General features: G+C 42.8%; 1 protein-coding gene across 5 annotated transcripts in view; it reads left to right on the top strand.

Moving 5' to 3' along the window:
* Positions 1–16,563, top strand: part of LOC124010040 (ankyrin repeat domain-containing protein 12-like) — an 89,721-nt gene that overhangs the window by 34,623 nt on the left and 38,535 nt on the right. For 4 of the 5 annotated variants that reach the window (XR_006834350.1, XM_046322363.1, XM_046322362.1 and 1 more), the window contains exons 2-3: positions 6,832–6,988; positions 11,293–11,449. Coding sequence is in view for 3 of the 5 variants with exons in the window: in XM_046322363.1 (XP_046178319.1) it covers positions 6,929–6,988; positions 11,293–11,449 (217 nt within the window). In the remaining 2 variants the exon portion in view is untranslated. Of the gene's footprint in view, positions 1–6,831; positions 6,989–11,292; positions 11,450–16,563 lie in introns of those variants that run through there. The other variant, XM_046322364.1, reaches the window with a different exon arrangement.

Raw genomic sequence — 16,563 nt, 5'->3', positions numbered from 1 at the left:
CTGGTCCTCTGGATAAGAAGCCACGCAACAACGACCATAACACCACACTGGTCCTCTGGATAAGAAGCCATGCAACAACAACCATAACACCACGCTGGTCCTCTGGATAAGAAGCCATGCAACAACAACCATAACACCACGCTGGTCCTCTGGATAAGAAGCCATGCAACAACGACCATAACACCACACTGGTCCTCTGGATAAGAAGCTATGCAACAACGACCATAACACCACACTGGTCCTCTGGATAAGAAGCCATGCAACAACGACCATAACACTCAACAGGTGGTGACCCGAACAGTAGAATCACCTGGAGGAAGGAAGGACAATATTATGACAATGTCCCGGCCCAAACTGCATGAGTAGTCATCTAATACTCAGCATCTTGTCCCTCCTTTGTTAGCGTCTTGTCCCTCATTTGTCAGCATCTTGTCCACCACTGTGGATCTTCTATCACTAATATTATTGTCAGCATCTTGTCCACCACTGTGGATCTTCTATCCCTGATATTATTGCCAGCATCTTGTACCTCACTTGTCAGCCAGCATCGGGTCCCCCGCTTGTCAGCCAGCATCGGGTCCCCCGCTTGTCAGCCAGCATCGGGTCCCCCGCTTGTCAGCCAGCATCGGGTCCCCCGCTTGTCAGCCAGCATCGGGTCCCCCGCTTGTCAGCCAGCATCGGGTCCCCGCTTGTCAGCCAGCATCGGGTCCCCCGCTTGTCAGCCAGCATCGGGTCCCCGCTTGTCAGCCAGCATCGGGTCCCCCGCTTGTCAGCCAGCATCGGGTCCCCGCTTGTCAGCCAGCATCGGGTCCCCCGCTTGTCAGCCAGCATCGGGTCCCCCGCTTGTCAGCCAGCATCGGGTCCCCCGCTTGTCAGCCAGCATCGGGTCCCCCGCTTGTCAGCCAGCATCGGGTCCCCGCTTGTCAGCCAGCATCGGGTCCCCCGCTTGTCAGCCAGCATCGGGTCCCCCGCTTGTCAGCCAGCATCGGGTCCCCGCTTGTCAGCCAGCATCGGGTCCCCGCTTGTCAGCCAGCATCGGGTCCCCGCTTGTCAGCCAGCATCGGGTCCCCCGCTTGTCAGCCAGCATCGGGTCCCCGCTTGTCAGCCAGCATCGGGTCCCCGCGTGTCAGCCAGCATCGGGTCCCCGCGTGTCAGCCAGCATCGGGTCCCCCGCGTGTCAGCCAGCATCGGGTCCCCGCGTGTCAGCCAGCATCGGGTCCCCGCGTGTCAGCCAGCATCGGGTCCCCGCGTGTCAGCCAGCATCGGGTCCCCGCGTGTCAGCCAGCATCGGGTCCCCCGCGTGTCAGCCAGCATCGGGTCCCCCGCGTGTCAGCCAGCATCGGGTCCCCGCGTGTCAGCCAGCATCGGGTCCCCGCGTGTCAGCCAGCATCGGGTCCCCGCGTGTCAGCCAGCATCGGGTCCCCCGCGTGTCAGCCAGCATCGGGTCCCCCGCGTGTCAGCCAGCATCGGGTCCCCGCGTGTCAGCCAGCATCGGGTCCCCCGCGTGTCAGCCAGCATCGGGTCCCCGCGTGTCAGCCAGCATCGGGTCCCCCGCGTGTCAGCCAGCATCGGGTCCCCGCGTGTCAGCCAGCATCGGGTCCCCGCGTGTCAGCCAGCATCGGGTCCCCGCGTGTCAGCCAGCATCGGGTCCCCGCGTGTCAGCCAGCATCGGGTCCCCCGCGTGTCAGCCAGCATCGGGTCCCCGCGTGTCAGCCAGCATCGGGTCCCCCGCGTGTCAGCCAGCATCGGGTCCCCGCGTGTCAGCCAGCATCGGGTCCCCCGCGTGTCAGCCAGCATCGGGTCCCCCGCGTGTCAGCCAGCATCGGGTCCCCGCGTGTCAGCCAGCATCGGGTCCCCCGCGTGTCAGCCAGCATCGGGTCCCCCGCGTGTCAGCCAGCATCGGGTCCCCGCGTGTCAGCCAGCATCGGGTCCCCGCGTGTCAGCCAGCATCGGGTCCCCCGCGTGTCAGCCAGCATCGGGTCCCCGCGTGTCAGCCAGCATCGGGTCCCCGCGTGTCAGCCAGCATCGGGTCCCCCGCGTGTCAGCCAGCATCGGGTCCCCGCGTGTCAGCCAGCATCGGGTCCCCGCGTGTCAGCCAGCATCGGGTCCCCGCGTGTCAGCCAGCATCGGGTCCCCCGCGTGTCAGCCAGCATCGGGTCCCCCGCGTGTCAGCCAGCATCGGGTCCCCCGCGTGTCAGCCAGCATCGGGTCCCCCGCGTGTCAGCCAGCATCGGGTCCCCCGCGTGTCAGCCAGCATCGGGTCCCCCGCGTGTCAGCCAGCATCGGGTCCCCCGCGTGTCAGCCAGCATCGGGTCCCCCGCGTGTCAGCCAGCATCGGGTCCCCGCGTGTCAGCCAGCATCGGGTCCCCGCGTGTCAGCCAGCATCGGGTCCCCCGCGTGTCAGCCAGCATCGGGTCCCCCGCGTGTCAGCCAGCATCGGGTCCCCCGCGTGTCAGCCAGCATCGGGTCCCCCGCGTGTCAGCCAGCATCGGGTCCCCCGCGTGTCGGTATTATCTCGATGATAGCCCTCAACCCTGATCGTGTTCTTCTCTCTCTGCATCAATGAATACCTGTCCACTCCAATGGTCTTGGAATGCAGAGGTTTCTAATTGTTTCTCATCTTGGTAAAGACACCATGTCTAGATTTAAAACTATTAAGAATAGCAAATTGTTTTTGGAGTTGTTTTGTTAGCTACTTCAGCGAGTGAAATTACTGCAAACTTAACAAAGCACTGCTGTTAGTTTCAGAATGGGTGGCATGGAAGGGTCTGAATGTAAGGTATTATTTTGTATACATTTGCAAACATTTCTAAACCTATTTTAGCTTTGTCATGATGGTGTTTTGTATAGATTAATGAGAAACATTTAATTGAATCATTTTTGTAATAAGGATGTAACGTAACAAAATGTGGAAAAAGTGATGGTGTCTAAATACTTTCCGAATGCACTATAACTGCCTTAATGTTGCTGGACCCCAGGAAGAGTAGCTGCTGCCTTGGCAGGAACTAATGGGGATCCATAATAAACCCCGGGAAGAGTAGCTGCTGCCTTGGCAGGAACTAATGGGGATCCATAATAAACCCCAGGAAGAGGAGCTGCTGCCTTGGCAGGAACTAATGGGGATCCATAATAAACCCCGGGAAGAGTAGCTGCTGCCTTGGCAGGAACTAATGGGGATCCATAATAAACCCCGGGAAGAGTAGCTGCTGCCTTGGCAGGAACTAATGGGGATCCATAATAAATACAAACAGCAGAGAATCCCCTCCTGGATCAAGAGCCTTGCTGTCAAACTTTTTTTAGTTGTTTAACTTTATGACCTTGTCTGTCCTGAAAATGGTTTCAGAGACCGTATAAGATATTCTCTATGCTCTCGTTAGCATTCTCTATGGGATTTTACATGTAATTGTTTTACATGTACATTGCTAACCTTCAGATTACAGAAGACCAGTAGGGTTTGATACCGACCAAGCCAACACTTGGACTGCTTCTCCTGTCGTGTCGTCAGGTGCCACAACGAGGGACTTAGGAAAATTCAAGGGGAAGGACGACTGGCCCGTCAATGTACAACAGCGAGGAGAAATTTGACTTCATCACTACTATGAATGCACCGAGGTGTCTGTGTTTTCAAGCTACTAGCACACAGCTCGGACACCCATGCATACCCAACAAGATGTATCACAAGAGGTCTCTTCACAGTCCCCAAGTCCAGAACAAACTATGGGAGGTGCACAGTACTACATAGAGCCATGACTACATGGAACTCTATTCCACAGTACTACATAGAGCCATGACTACATGGAACTCTATTCCACAATACTACATAGAGCCATGACCACATGGTACTCTATTCCACAGTACTACATAGAGCCATGACTACATGGAACTATATTCCACAGTACTACATAGAGCCATGACCACATGGAACTCTATTCCACAGTACTACATAGAGCCATGACTACATGGTACTCTAATCCACAGTACTACATAGAGCCATGACCACATGGTACTCTATTCCACAGTACTACATAGAGCCATGACCTCATGGTACTCTATTCCACAGTACTACATAGAGCCATGACTACATGGAACTCTATTCCACAGTACGACATAGCCATGACTACATGGAACTATATTCCACAGTACTACATAGAGACATGACTACATGGAACTCTAATCCACAGTACTACATAGAGCCATGACCACATGGTACTCTATTCCACAGTACTACATAGAGCCATGACTACATGGAACTATATTCCACAGTACTACATAGAGACATGACTACATGGAACTCTAATCCACAGTACTACATAGAGCCATGACCACATGGTACTCTATTCCACAGTACTACATAGACATGACCACATGGTACTCTATTCCACAGTACTACATAGAGACATGACTACATGGAACTCTAATCCACAGTACTACATAGAGCCATGACCACATGGAACTCTAATCCACAGTACTACATAGAGCCATGACCACATGGAACTCTATTCCACATCAAGTAACTAATACAAGCAGTAGAATCAGATAATCTAAAGCAGATGAAAAATACACCTTATGGAACAGTGGGGACTGTGAGGACACACACACGTTAACATACACACTAAACACACACGTACAAATGGATTTAGTGTTGTAGAGTAGTGGCCTGAGAGACTTAATGTGTTGTAAAATCTGGTGTGTTTTAAAATGTTTTTAACGTTGAATATAACTGCCTTTACCCCTGGAGGAGTAGCTGCAGCTATTGGGGATAATAGACAGTACAGCCATAATATAGAAGTCTGGGATCCATAATATAGAAGTCTGGGATCCATAATATAGAAGTCTGGGATCCATAGATATAGAAGTCTGGGATCCATAGATATAGAAGTCTGGGATCCATAGATATAGAAGTCTGGGATCCATAGATATAGAAGTCTGGGATCCATAGATATAGAAGTCTGGGATCCATAGATATAGAAGTCTGGGATCCATAGATATAGAAGCCTGTAAGAGTCACTGACTTCATATCAGTCCTGTACTGTACACGATACAATACATTTCTAGGTGAGCTGTACTGCTCTGTAACATAACTAGTCCACTTCCTCCCTTCTATATATACACACACACACTCTGTAACGTGGCTCTCACCCACACACTCATCTCTCTTGTAAGGCCCCAGTAAAGACCTCCGCAGTACCACATGGTCTGGTCGGTGCAGCACGGTCTGGTCGGTGCAGCACGGTCTGGTCGGTGCAGCACCACAAATACACTCTAGTGTTTTTTCTATTTGTCTGTATGCTTGTGGAAAACACAACTGGTTCCTCTCTAGGTTTCTTCCTAGGTTTTGGCCTTTCCAGGGAGTTTTTTACTAGCCACCGTGCTTCTACATCTGCATTGCTTTGCTGTTTGGGGTTTTAGGCTGGGTTTCTGTACAGCACTTTGAGATATCAGCTGATGTATAAAAAAAAAAGTTTATTTTTTATTTTTTAAAGGGCTTTATCCGGGATCCTTGGGACGTTCCTATCCCCTTCGAAGTTAAATTTTAAAGAAGCTATAATTCTAATCGTTTCAGTTTATAGGACAAAACAAGCAAGTATAGTGTAGCTCGTCATTGTACCATCTGAACTGCTGTGAAATGTATATTTTTTTATAACCAAAAAATGTAGTATTTTTTTTTTCTTCTCCCCAGCTGTTTTGAAGCTGAAACCGAAAGTCAGTCTATGTATGATCCGTAGGACAACACATGACCATAGACTTAGGTTGGTGTGTGTGGGTGTGTGTGTGAGGGAGATTTCCCTGTGAGAGTGAGAGAGCCCCTAACCTAATGAATCACACCGTTTTTCCCCCCCATAGATGTTGCACTGTATTTCTCTACATGTCACAGTAATGCCACTTTCAACAGTTGTGGAAATTTCCACGTGAACCGTGTAGCAATGCATACAAAGTGGTATCGGCCAATGAGCTTTCTGTTTTTTTTTTTTTAACCACTATTACAGAATACATTACCCTCTGATCTCTCGCAGTTATTTTTCATGGTTTTGTAATTGTCAGACCCCAGGAAGTTTGAATAAAATACAATTTAAATGTTTCATTTTGGAGGTGACGTGTTTGGCTCAATTGTAGGCTCTTAAGTTTAAGCATCATATTGGTATGGGGGGGGGAGATATGTCTTAAGTGAATGACTTGAAATTCTCACCATGGCCTCCTGTGTTGTTGTAAGAGCATAATGAACGCGCTGAGCCGTAGCTGTCATAGCTCATCGCACAACTAACATGACAAACACTATATACAGATGAAGTTGGAAGTTTACATACTTATGTTGGAGTCATTAAAACTCGTTTTTCCAACCACTCCACAAATTTCTTGTTAACAAACTATAGTTTTGGCAAGGCTGTTAGGACATCTACTTTGTGCATGACACAAGTCATTTTTCCAACAATTGTTTACAGACAGATTGTTCCATTTATAATTCACTGTATCACAATTCCAGTGGGTCAGAAGTTTACATACACGAAGTTGACTGTGCCTTTAAACAGCTTGGAAAATTCCAGAAAATGATGTCATGGCTTTAGAAGCTTCTGATAGGCTAATTGAGATCATGTGAGAATTGTCGATGTTCTCTTCCTGTGTATTATAGGAGCCTTATTAACCCGTAGCTTAGTCACGCGGCTAACCTAACATAACATAACATATGTAGTGTTAATGTTGTCTTCATAACATGTCTTCTGTTGTAGGAGCATGATGAGTGTGCTGGGCCGTAGCTGTCGTAGCTAGTCACACGGCTAACATAACATAACATGTAGTGTTAATGTTGTCTTCATAACATGTCTTCTGTTGTAGGAGCATGATGAGTGTGCTGGGCTGTAGCTGTCGTAGCTAGTCACACGGTGGGTGGGAGGGGAGGGGAGTCCATCCGCACCACCAGCAACACTGCACCATGGCGAAACCCGGGGCCGACAGAGATGGATCCATGGTGGACAAACCGACTGGGAAGAAGGTACCCTTATACACACAGCATATATTCTACACCCGTCCGGCACCATCTGGTCTGGCTTCTCTTGATATCTCTATGTCCTAGCCCCCTGGGAACAATACTATATATACAATATAAAGTTTCTGGGTTAGCAAGTAGTCCATGGTCAGATCTACAAGATGTTAAGCAGAGCATGTGATCGGTCTCTGACAACAAAACAAAAAAATGGCAGACCAAGAGTCGTCTGTTCTTTAGACCAATCTAAAAAATTAAAAAAACTTCCATATATAGTCACACACCCCATGTGTTAATAAATCAACTATATGTTGGTTACTGAGCTTGTCTGATGCTTTAAGCACTGATATTACAGATGAAGACACACAAATTATTAAAGATGGAGCCAGAGATCAATATAGCCTAATGAGAAGAAAATAAGATTCTAGCACTTTTCTCCTGAACTTACCAGTAATAGGCTACACTGGTAATAGGCTCCGCCAGTAATAGGCTCCGCCGGTAATAGGCTCCGCCGGTAATAGGCTGCACCGGTAATAGGCTGCACCGGCACTAGGCTGCACCGGCACTAGGCTGCACCGGCACTAGGCTGCACCGGCACTAGGCTGCACCGGCACTAGGCTGCACCAGCGGCCAACGACCCTTTTTTCCATTTTAAGTGCAAAGTTATCTTAGCTGTAATTTTCATGCCTGTTTTCATGGAAGAGTTTCGTTTCATTTATAAGTCATATCTCAAAATCAATGTCATGTGGTTAATCAACATTATATCTAAATAATAATGATACAAAGCTAAAATATGATAACTTCCATTGGCAATATGTAAAAAATAGGCTCCATGAAGCCAACAAATTAAAACTTTGCAGCCTGCAGGTAGAAAATATCCGGATTGTAAAAATAATTTTCCTTTTAGTCACTCTGGCTACACATGGCCTGTCTGTATCAACTTGGTCTGGCCCAAAACTCATGCTAGCCATTCTGGCTACACATGGCCTGTCTGTATCAACTTGGTCTGGCCCAAAACTCATGCTAGCCTCTCTGGCTACACATGGCCTGTCTGTATCAACTTGGTCTGGCCCAGAACTCATGCTAGCAATACTTGCAATATTGTATAAAATATTCTGGGCCCTCAGTTTCCAGCGCAGCTGTAGGATATTTTTCGCAAAGGGATACTTAGTAATCAGGTAGGCCTATTTAAAATAAAATAAAAATTATGACGTTTCCTCCGGATCAGAGCATGACATTTTTCCCCCTCTTTCCATGCTGAGTGGTTCTGGGAGGGGATTGTCCAGATAGGCCACGTTGAGGTTCTATTGTCATTCTCAATGGATTTAAAAACACACTTTATGCTGTTGGAGGCGAAGAAACCATCACTGTGGAGCTTCTCAAAGTCTTGTTGAGTTAAGACGATCAGAAATAGTATAGTATAATAATAATAATATATGCCATTTAGCAGACGCTTTTATCCAAAGCGACTTACAGTCATGTGTGCATACATTCTACGTATGGGTGGTCCCGGGGATCGAACCCACTACCCTGGCGTTACAAGCGCCATGCTCTACCAACTGAGCTACAGAAGGACCACCACATCCCCATAAGGACACACAGGCTATACTTTGATTTGGACCTTTTTTTATATATTAACAATTTCATTTTCAAGGAGGTTTCTGTTTCTGATAGGGTCATTTTGCCTAAAAACCTTTTTCAGGCTTCCCGTAGAAAAATAAACTACGTCCCTGCCCAGCCTGGCAAGAGTGGCCTGCAGGGTGTTTAGTGTCCAAATCATATTGTATATGTCATATGCGCCGAATATAACAGGAATACAACCTTACCGTGAAATTCCCAGTGGCTCTGCAAGCACGGAGAGAGGGGTTTCTCAGCTGCTGGCATATTAATTAGAATACTTTCACATCTTACGGTTTGGTTTCAATATTTCAAAACCAAATGGTAGGTCCAGGTTGTCACGTAAATAGATTGGTGTTGGTTAAATGGTGATTTAAAAAAATATATTTATATTTACATTTTTTATGAATGGAGCTCATTTGGAACGGCGGTTTTTATTTATCCCTGAGCGATAAGCGAGATTTCCCGACCCCTTCAACTCTGCTCACATACTCCGATATGAAGATATCAGTGGAACTCATCTAGATAAATGCATCCAACTCCAGACGACAACGGGAACTACTCTTTTTAACCTAGCCACTGAAATTCAATTGTACTGCAGAAATCAGCATTTTTTTCAAAACAAACACCATCAATAAAGCTGCGTTTAAAAAAACAAAACAATTTCACCTCGAGTTTTTATATCATATGTTTTTTTGTTTGCTTTTAATGTTTATTATATGGGACGGGCAACTAGTTTTTCATCACACAAATTTTACTGAAAAAACATTCAGCAGAAAATGTCTTAGTTTTCATCAGATTGAAACAGAAGTGCAACGCTTTTTGGCTAGCAGCCACACACGTTTGCTTTTTATTTCATCTTTATTTAACCAGGCAAGAACAAATTCTTATTTTCAACGACGGGCCTTGGAACAGTGGGTTAACTGGTCTAGGAACAGTGGGTTAACTGGTCTAGGAACAGTGGGTTAACTGGTCTAGGAACAGTGGGTTAACTGGTCTAGGAACAGGGGGTTAACTGGTCTAGGAACAGTGGGTTAACTGGTCTAGGAACAGGGGGTTAACTGGTCTAGGAACAGGGGGTTAACAGGTCTAGGAACAGTGGGTTAACTGGTCTAGGAACAGGGGGTTAACTGGCCTAGGAACAGGGGGTTAACTGGCCTAGGAACAGGGGGTTAACTGGCCTAGGAACAGGGGGTTAACTGGTCTAGGAACAGTGGGTTAACTGGTCTAGGAACAGTGGGTTAACTGGTCTAGGAACAGGGGGTTAACTGGCCTTGGAACAGGGGGTTAACTGGCCTAGGAACAGGGGGTTAACTGGTCTAGGAACAGGGGGTTAACTGGCCTTGGAACAGTGGGTTAACTGGTCTAGGAACAGGGGGTTAACTGGTCTAGGAACAGGGGTTAACTGGTCTAGGAACAGGGGGTTAACTGGTCTAGGAACAGGGGGTTAACTGGTCTAGGAACAGGGGGTTAACTGGTCTAGGAACAGGGGGTTAACTGGTCTAGGAACAGGGGGTTAACTGGTCTAGGAACAGGGGGTTAACTGGTCTAGGAACAGGGGGTTAACTGGTCTAGGAACAGTGGGTTAACTGGTCTAGGAACAGGGGGTTAACTGGTCTAGGAACAGTGGGTTAACTGGTCTAGGAACAGTGGGTTAACTGGTCTAGGAACAGTGGGGTTAACTGGTCTAGGAACAGGGGGTTAACTGGTCTAGGAACAGGGGGTTAGCTGGTCTAGGAACAGGGGGTTAACTGGTCTAGGAACAGGGGTTAGCTGGTCTAGGAACAGGGGTTAACTGGTCTAGGAACAGGGGGTTAACTGGTCTAGGAACAGGGGGTTAACTGGTCTAGGAACAGGGGGTTAACTGGTCTAGGAACAGTGGGGTTAACTGGTCTAGGAACAGGGGGTTAACTGGTCTAGGAACAGGGGGTTAACTGATCTAGGAACAGGGGGTTAACTGGTCTAGGAACAGTGGGTTAACTGGTCTAGGAACAGGGGGTTAACTGGTCTAGGAACAGGGGGTTAGCTGGTCTAGGAACAGGGGGTTAACTGGTCTAGGAACAGGGGGTTAACTGGTCTAGGAACAGGGAACAGCACGACAGATTTTATTTATTTATTACCTTGTCAGCTCGGAGGATACGATCTTACAACCTTCCGGTGACTAGTCCAACGCTCTAAACCACTAGGATACCCTGCCGCCCCTCCCCTCTAACCACTAGGATACCCTGCCGCCCCAAGTAAAGTAAATTAGCTTACAATGAAAAGTGCAAGTCAAATTTTTCTGCATGAACGATGCATGGCCATCAGGTTCCTTATGGTTCTAGATGGAATGTAGCCAGCTACATTTTCCTCGTGTTTTGCTTGCCGTTAAATCTACATCTACTGGAGAAAAGCAACCGTTGCCTCTTCCCCTCTGCCATCGGAGAGGAAGAGTGCCTTTCGTGTGTCCTGAAGACGATAGCAAAGATTTCTCATCCCAGTGGAGATGTGTAACTGAAGCACAACATTTTGTCTGAAGCCGAGCAGAAATGTACAATCTAACACTTTCAGATCTCCGTTTACAAAACGCAGTAAGATATATTCATTCAGCGTTTAAAAAAAATAATTATACAATTTTTCTGCATGGGGGGGGGGGCACTGAATTCTGCGTTAATGTAACCCCTGTTGTAATTCACCCCCCCCCTTTTCTTTTCCAGAGCAAAGATGAGATTTCCCTCTTCACCAAGACTCCGAAGCTTGACCGCAGTGAGTTTCTGGGGGGGAAGGAAGGGAAACCACCCAAGTCTATCATGAAACGCAAACTGTCCTTCACCGTGAGCCCCCCTCGCAACAAGGAGAGGGAATCAGACACAGGTACCAACATCCCACGTCTCACATGGCTATTTCACAAGTGTGTGTGTGTGTGTGTGTGTGAGAGAGATAGTGATGGGGTATATTTAACAAAAAAACATTTAATGTACTTTTGTATTTTATTTGAACACAACAAACGGTGTCTTATAAAGCCGATGCCGGCTGCATGATACTATCATACAATCAATCATGTGCTGTACCTTCAGAAATAGTAGTATATATCTAGTATAATAGTATATATATCTAGTATAATAGTATATATCTAGTGTATATATAGTATATATCTAGTATAATAGTATATATATCTAGTATAATAGTATATATCTAGTATAATAGTATATATATCTAGTATAATAGTATATATATCTAGTATAATAGTATATATATCTAGTATAATAGTATATATATCTAGTATAATAGTATATATATCTAGTATAATAGTATATATATCTAGTATAATAGTATATATCTAGTGTATATATAGTATATATCTAGTATAATAGTATATATATCTAGTATAATAGTATATATCTAGTATAATAGTATATATATCTAGTATAATAGTATATATATCTAGTATAATAGTATATATATCTAGTATAATAGTATATATATCTAGTATAATAGTATATATATCTAGTATAATAGTATATATATCTAGTATAATAGTATATATATCTAGTATAATAGTATATATCTAGTGTATATATAGTATATATCTAGTATAAATATAGTATATATATCTAGTATAATAGTATATAACAGTATATATCTAGTATATATCTAGTATATATCTAGTATAAGAGTATATATCTAGTATAAATATAGTATATATCTAGTATAATAGTATATAACAGTATATATCTAGTATATATCTAGTATATATCTAGTATAAGAGTATATATCTAGTATAAATATAGTATATATCTAGTATAATAGTATATAACAGTATATATCTAGTATATATCTAGTATATATCTAGTATAAGAGTATATATCTAGTATAATAGTATATAACAGTATATATCTAGTATATATATCTAGTATATATCTAGTATAAGAGTATATATCTAGTGTATATATAGTATATATCTAGTATAATAGTATATAACAGTATATATCTAGTATATATATCTAGTATATATCTAGTATAAGAGTATATATCTAGTATAATAGTATATATATCTAGTATATATCTAGTGTATATCTAGTGTATATCTAGTATAAGAGTATATATATCTAGTGTATATCTAGTATATATCTAGTATAATAGTATATATCTAGTATATATCTAGTATAATAGTATATATCTAGTATATATCTAGTATAATAGTATATATCTAGTGTAATAGTATATATCTAGTATATATCTAGTATAATAGTATATATCTAGTATATATCTAGTATAACAGTATATATCTAGTATATATCTAGTATAATTGTATATATCTAGTATAATAGTATATATATCTAGTGTACATCTAGTGTATATCTAGTGTATATCTAGTGTATATCTAGTGTATATCTAGTATATATCTAGTGTATATCTAGTATATATCTAGTATAATAGTATATATCTAGTATATATCTAGTATAACAGTATATATCTAGTATATATCTAGTATAATAGTATATATCTAGTATATATCTAGTATAATAGTATATATCTAGTATATATCTAGTATATATCTAGTATAATAGTATATATCTAGTATATATCTAGTATAATAGTATATATCTAGTATATATCTAGTATATATCTAGTATAACAGTATATATCTAGTATATATCTAGTATAATAGTATATATCTAGTGTATATCTAGTGTATATCTAGTGTATATCTAGTGTATATCTAGTGTATATCTAGTGTATATCTAGTGTATATCTAGTGTATATCTAGTATATATCTAGTGTATATCTAGTATATATCTAGTATAATAGTATATATCTAGTATATATCTAGTATAATAGTATATATCTAGTATATATCTAGTATAATAGTATATATCTAGTGTAATAGTTTGTAAGTCGCTCTGGATAAGAGCGTCTGCTAAATGACTTAAATGTAATGTAATATCTAGTATATATCTAGTGTAATAGTATATATCTAGTATAATAGTATATATCTAGTATAATAGTATATATATCTAGTGTATATCTAGTATATATCTAGTGTAATAGTATATATCTAGTATATATCTAGTGTAATAGTATATATCTAGTATATATCTAGTGTAATAGTATATATCTAGTATATATCTAGTGTAATAGTATATATCTAGTATATATCTAGTGTAATAGTATATATCTAGTATATATCTAGTGTAATAGTATATATCTAGTATATATCTAGTGTAATAGTATATATCTAGTATATATCTAGTGTAATAGTATATATCTAGTATATATCTAGTGTAATAGTATATATCTAGTGTAATAGTATATATCTAGTATCAGAGTATGTATCAGAGTATATATCTATAAGAGTATATTTCTAGTATATATCTATAAGAGTATATATCTAGTATATATATCTAGTGTAAGAGTATATATCTAGTGTAAGAGTGTATATCTAGTGTAAGAGTGTATATCTAGTGTAGGAGTGTATATCTAGTGTAGGAGTGTATATCTAGTGTAGGAGTGTATATCTAGTGTAGGAGTGTATATCTAGTGTAGGAGTGTATATCTAGTGTAGGAGTGTATATCTAGTAGTATAAGAGGCCAACAAACCTGCCTCAGTTACACCAGCTCTGTCAGGAGGAATGGGCCAAACCTGACTCAGTTACACCAGCTCTGTCAGGAGGAATGGGCCAAACCTGACTCAGTTACACCAGCTCTGTCAGGAGGAATGGGCCAAACCTGACTCAGTTACACCAGCTCTGTCAGGAGGAATGGGCCAAACCTGACTCAGTTACACCAGCTCTGTCAGGAGGAATGGGCCAAACCTGACTCAGTTACACCAGCTCTGTCAGGAGGAATGGGCCAAACCTGACTCAGTTACACCAGCTCTGTCAGGAGGAATGGGCCAAACCTGACTCAGTTACACCAGGAGGAATGGGCCAAAATTCACCCAACTTATTGTGGGAAGCTTGTGGAAGGCTACCCAAAACATTTGACACAAGTTAAACAATTTAAAGGCAATGCTACCAAATACTAATTGAGTGTAATGTAAACTTCTGACCCACTGGGAATGTGATGAAAGAAATCAAATAAATCATTCTCTCTACTATTATTCTGACATTTCACATTCTTAAAATAAAGTGGTGATCCTAACTGACCTAAAACGGGGCATTTTTTACTAGGATTAAATGTCAGCAATTGTGAAAAGTTTAAGTTTAAATGTATTTGGTTTAAGGTGTATGTAAACTTCCGACTTCAACTGTATGTAAACATGTTCACAGTAATGTTAAGTAAACAACATGATCTGAAAGTGTGTAAGGTCGTTGCTTGACTGGAGCGTCGGCTAAATGACTAAAATATGAACGTTAAATGCTGCAGTCAGAATCTGACGTGGGGGGGGGTTGCCTTGTTCTTCTACAACACCAAGATATTCAGCTTCTTGTTTTCACTTCTACTCGAATCTGGAACAGCCAGAGGGGTGTACTGAGGCAATAGTAGCACTGCTCATTGCCGGTATAATTAAGCCTTTATCTGGTGTAATGGCCTTATACTTTCTGTGTTGAGCTTCCCTGTAAACACACACACACACACACACACACACACACACACACACACACACACACACACACACACACACACACACACACACACACACACACACACACACACACACACACACACACACACACACACACACACACACACACACACACACACACACACACACACACACACACACACACACACACACACACACACACACACACAGTCCCCTGTATCCAACCAACCCATGGTTTGGATATTGAAACCCCTTATTGCAACTTTCCCAACAACACACACAGTGCTGCTATTCTTTTGAAGTCTTTAACCAGTCATTTTCAGTCAGATCCTGGATCTGAAACGGGGTTGAAACTGGAGGTTGAATCTGTAATTACTATGAAGGAAGGAGGGCCCTGGGTAAGGTGGCCTAAACAGGACAAACTTAGGCCTACACAATCAGTGAACCGTACTCCTTCACCCACACACACTCGGTGAACCGTTACTCCGTCTCCTCCACGTTTTTAGCTCTGAATACATTTTATACTGAATGTTTTCCCATAATCCCATGGAGTAAACCCTGTCCCTGGCTCTGGCCCTGTCCCTGGTCGTACTCTCCTCCCCATTTTTATCTCAGATGAAGTGTATTGAGTCTACAATACGTTAAAAAAAACTATTGAGTAGAAGTTTGAGTTGCACTGTGACAATTCCTAATTGTGTTAAAGGATAAGTCTTTGGTTAAATCGTAAGTTAAGTCAAATCCTGGCTTCTGGTTCGAGCTGACGTGGTGTAGTGCGTTCAGAAAGTATTCAGACCCCTTGACTTTATCCACATTTTGTTACGTTACAGCCTTATTCTAAAATGTATTACATACTTTTCCCCCCTCATCAATCTACACACAATACCCCATAATGACATCACAATACCCCATAATCTACACACAATACCCCATAATCTACACACAATACCCCATAATCTACACACAATACCCCATAATCTACACACAATACCCCATAATCTACACACAATACCCCATAATCTACACACAATACCCCATAATCTACACACAATACCCCATAATCTACACACAATACCCCATAATCTACACACAATACCCCATAATCTAATAATACAGCACAATGAATCTTACTTTAAAGCCCTTAACCAAAAATGCAGTAAAAAAAAAAAAAAACAGAACTAAAAAGTAATAAAATAAACAAGTTATTTAAGAGTGGCATTAAAATTAGAATAGCGAGGCTATATACAGGGGGTACCAGTACAGAGTCAATGTGGAGACTATATACAGGGGGTACCGGTACAGAGTCAATGTGGAGACTATATACAGGGGGTACTGATACAGAGTCAATGTGGAGGCTATATACAGGGGATACCGATACAGAGTCAATGTGGAGACTATATACAGGGGGTACCGATACAGAGTCAATGTGGAGGCTATATAC

This window comes from Oncorhynchus gorbuscha, linkage group LG22 (genome assembly GCF_021184085.1).
Source record: "Oncorhynchus gorbuscha isolate QuinsamMale2020 ecotype Even-year linkage group LG22, OgorEven_v1.0, whole genome shotgun sequence".
NCBI lineage: Eukaryota > Metazoa > Chordata > Actinopteri > Salmoniformes > Salmonidae > Oncorhynchus > Oncorhynchus gorbuscha.
This window is presented reverse-complemented; position numbering and strand designations above follow the sequence as displayed.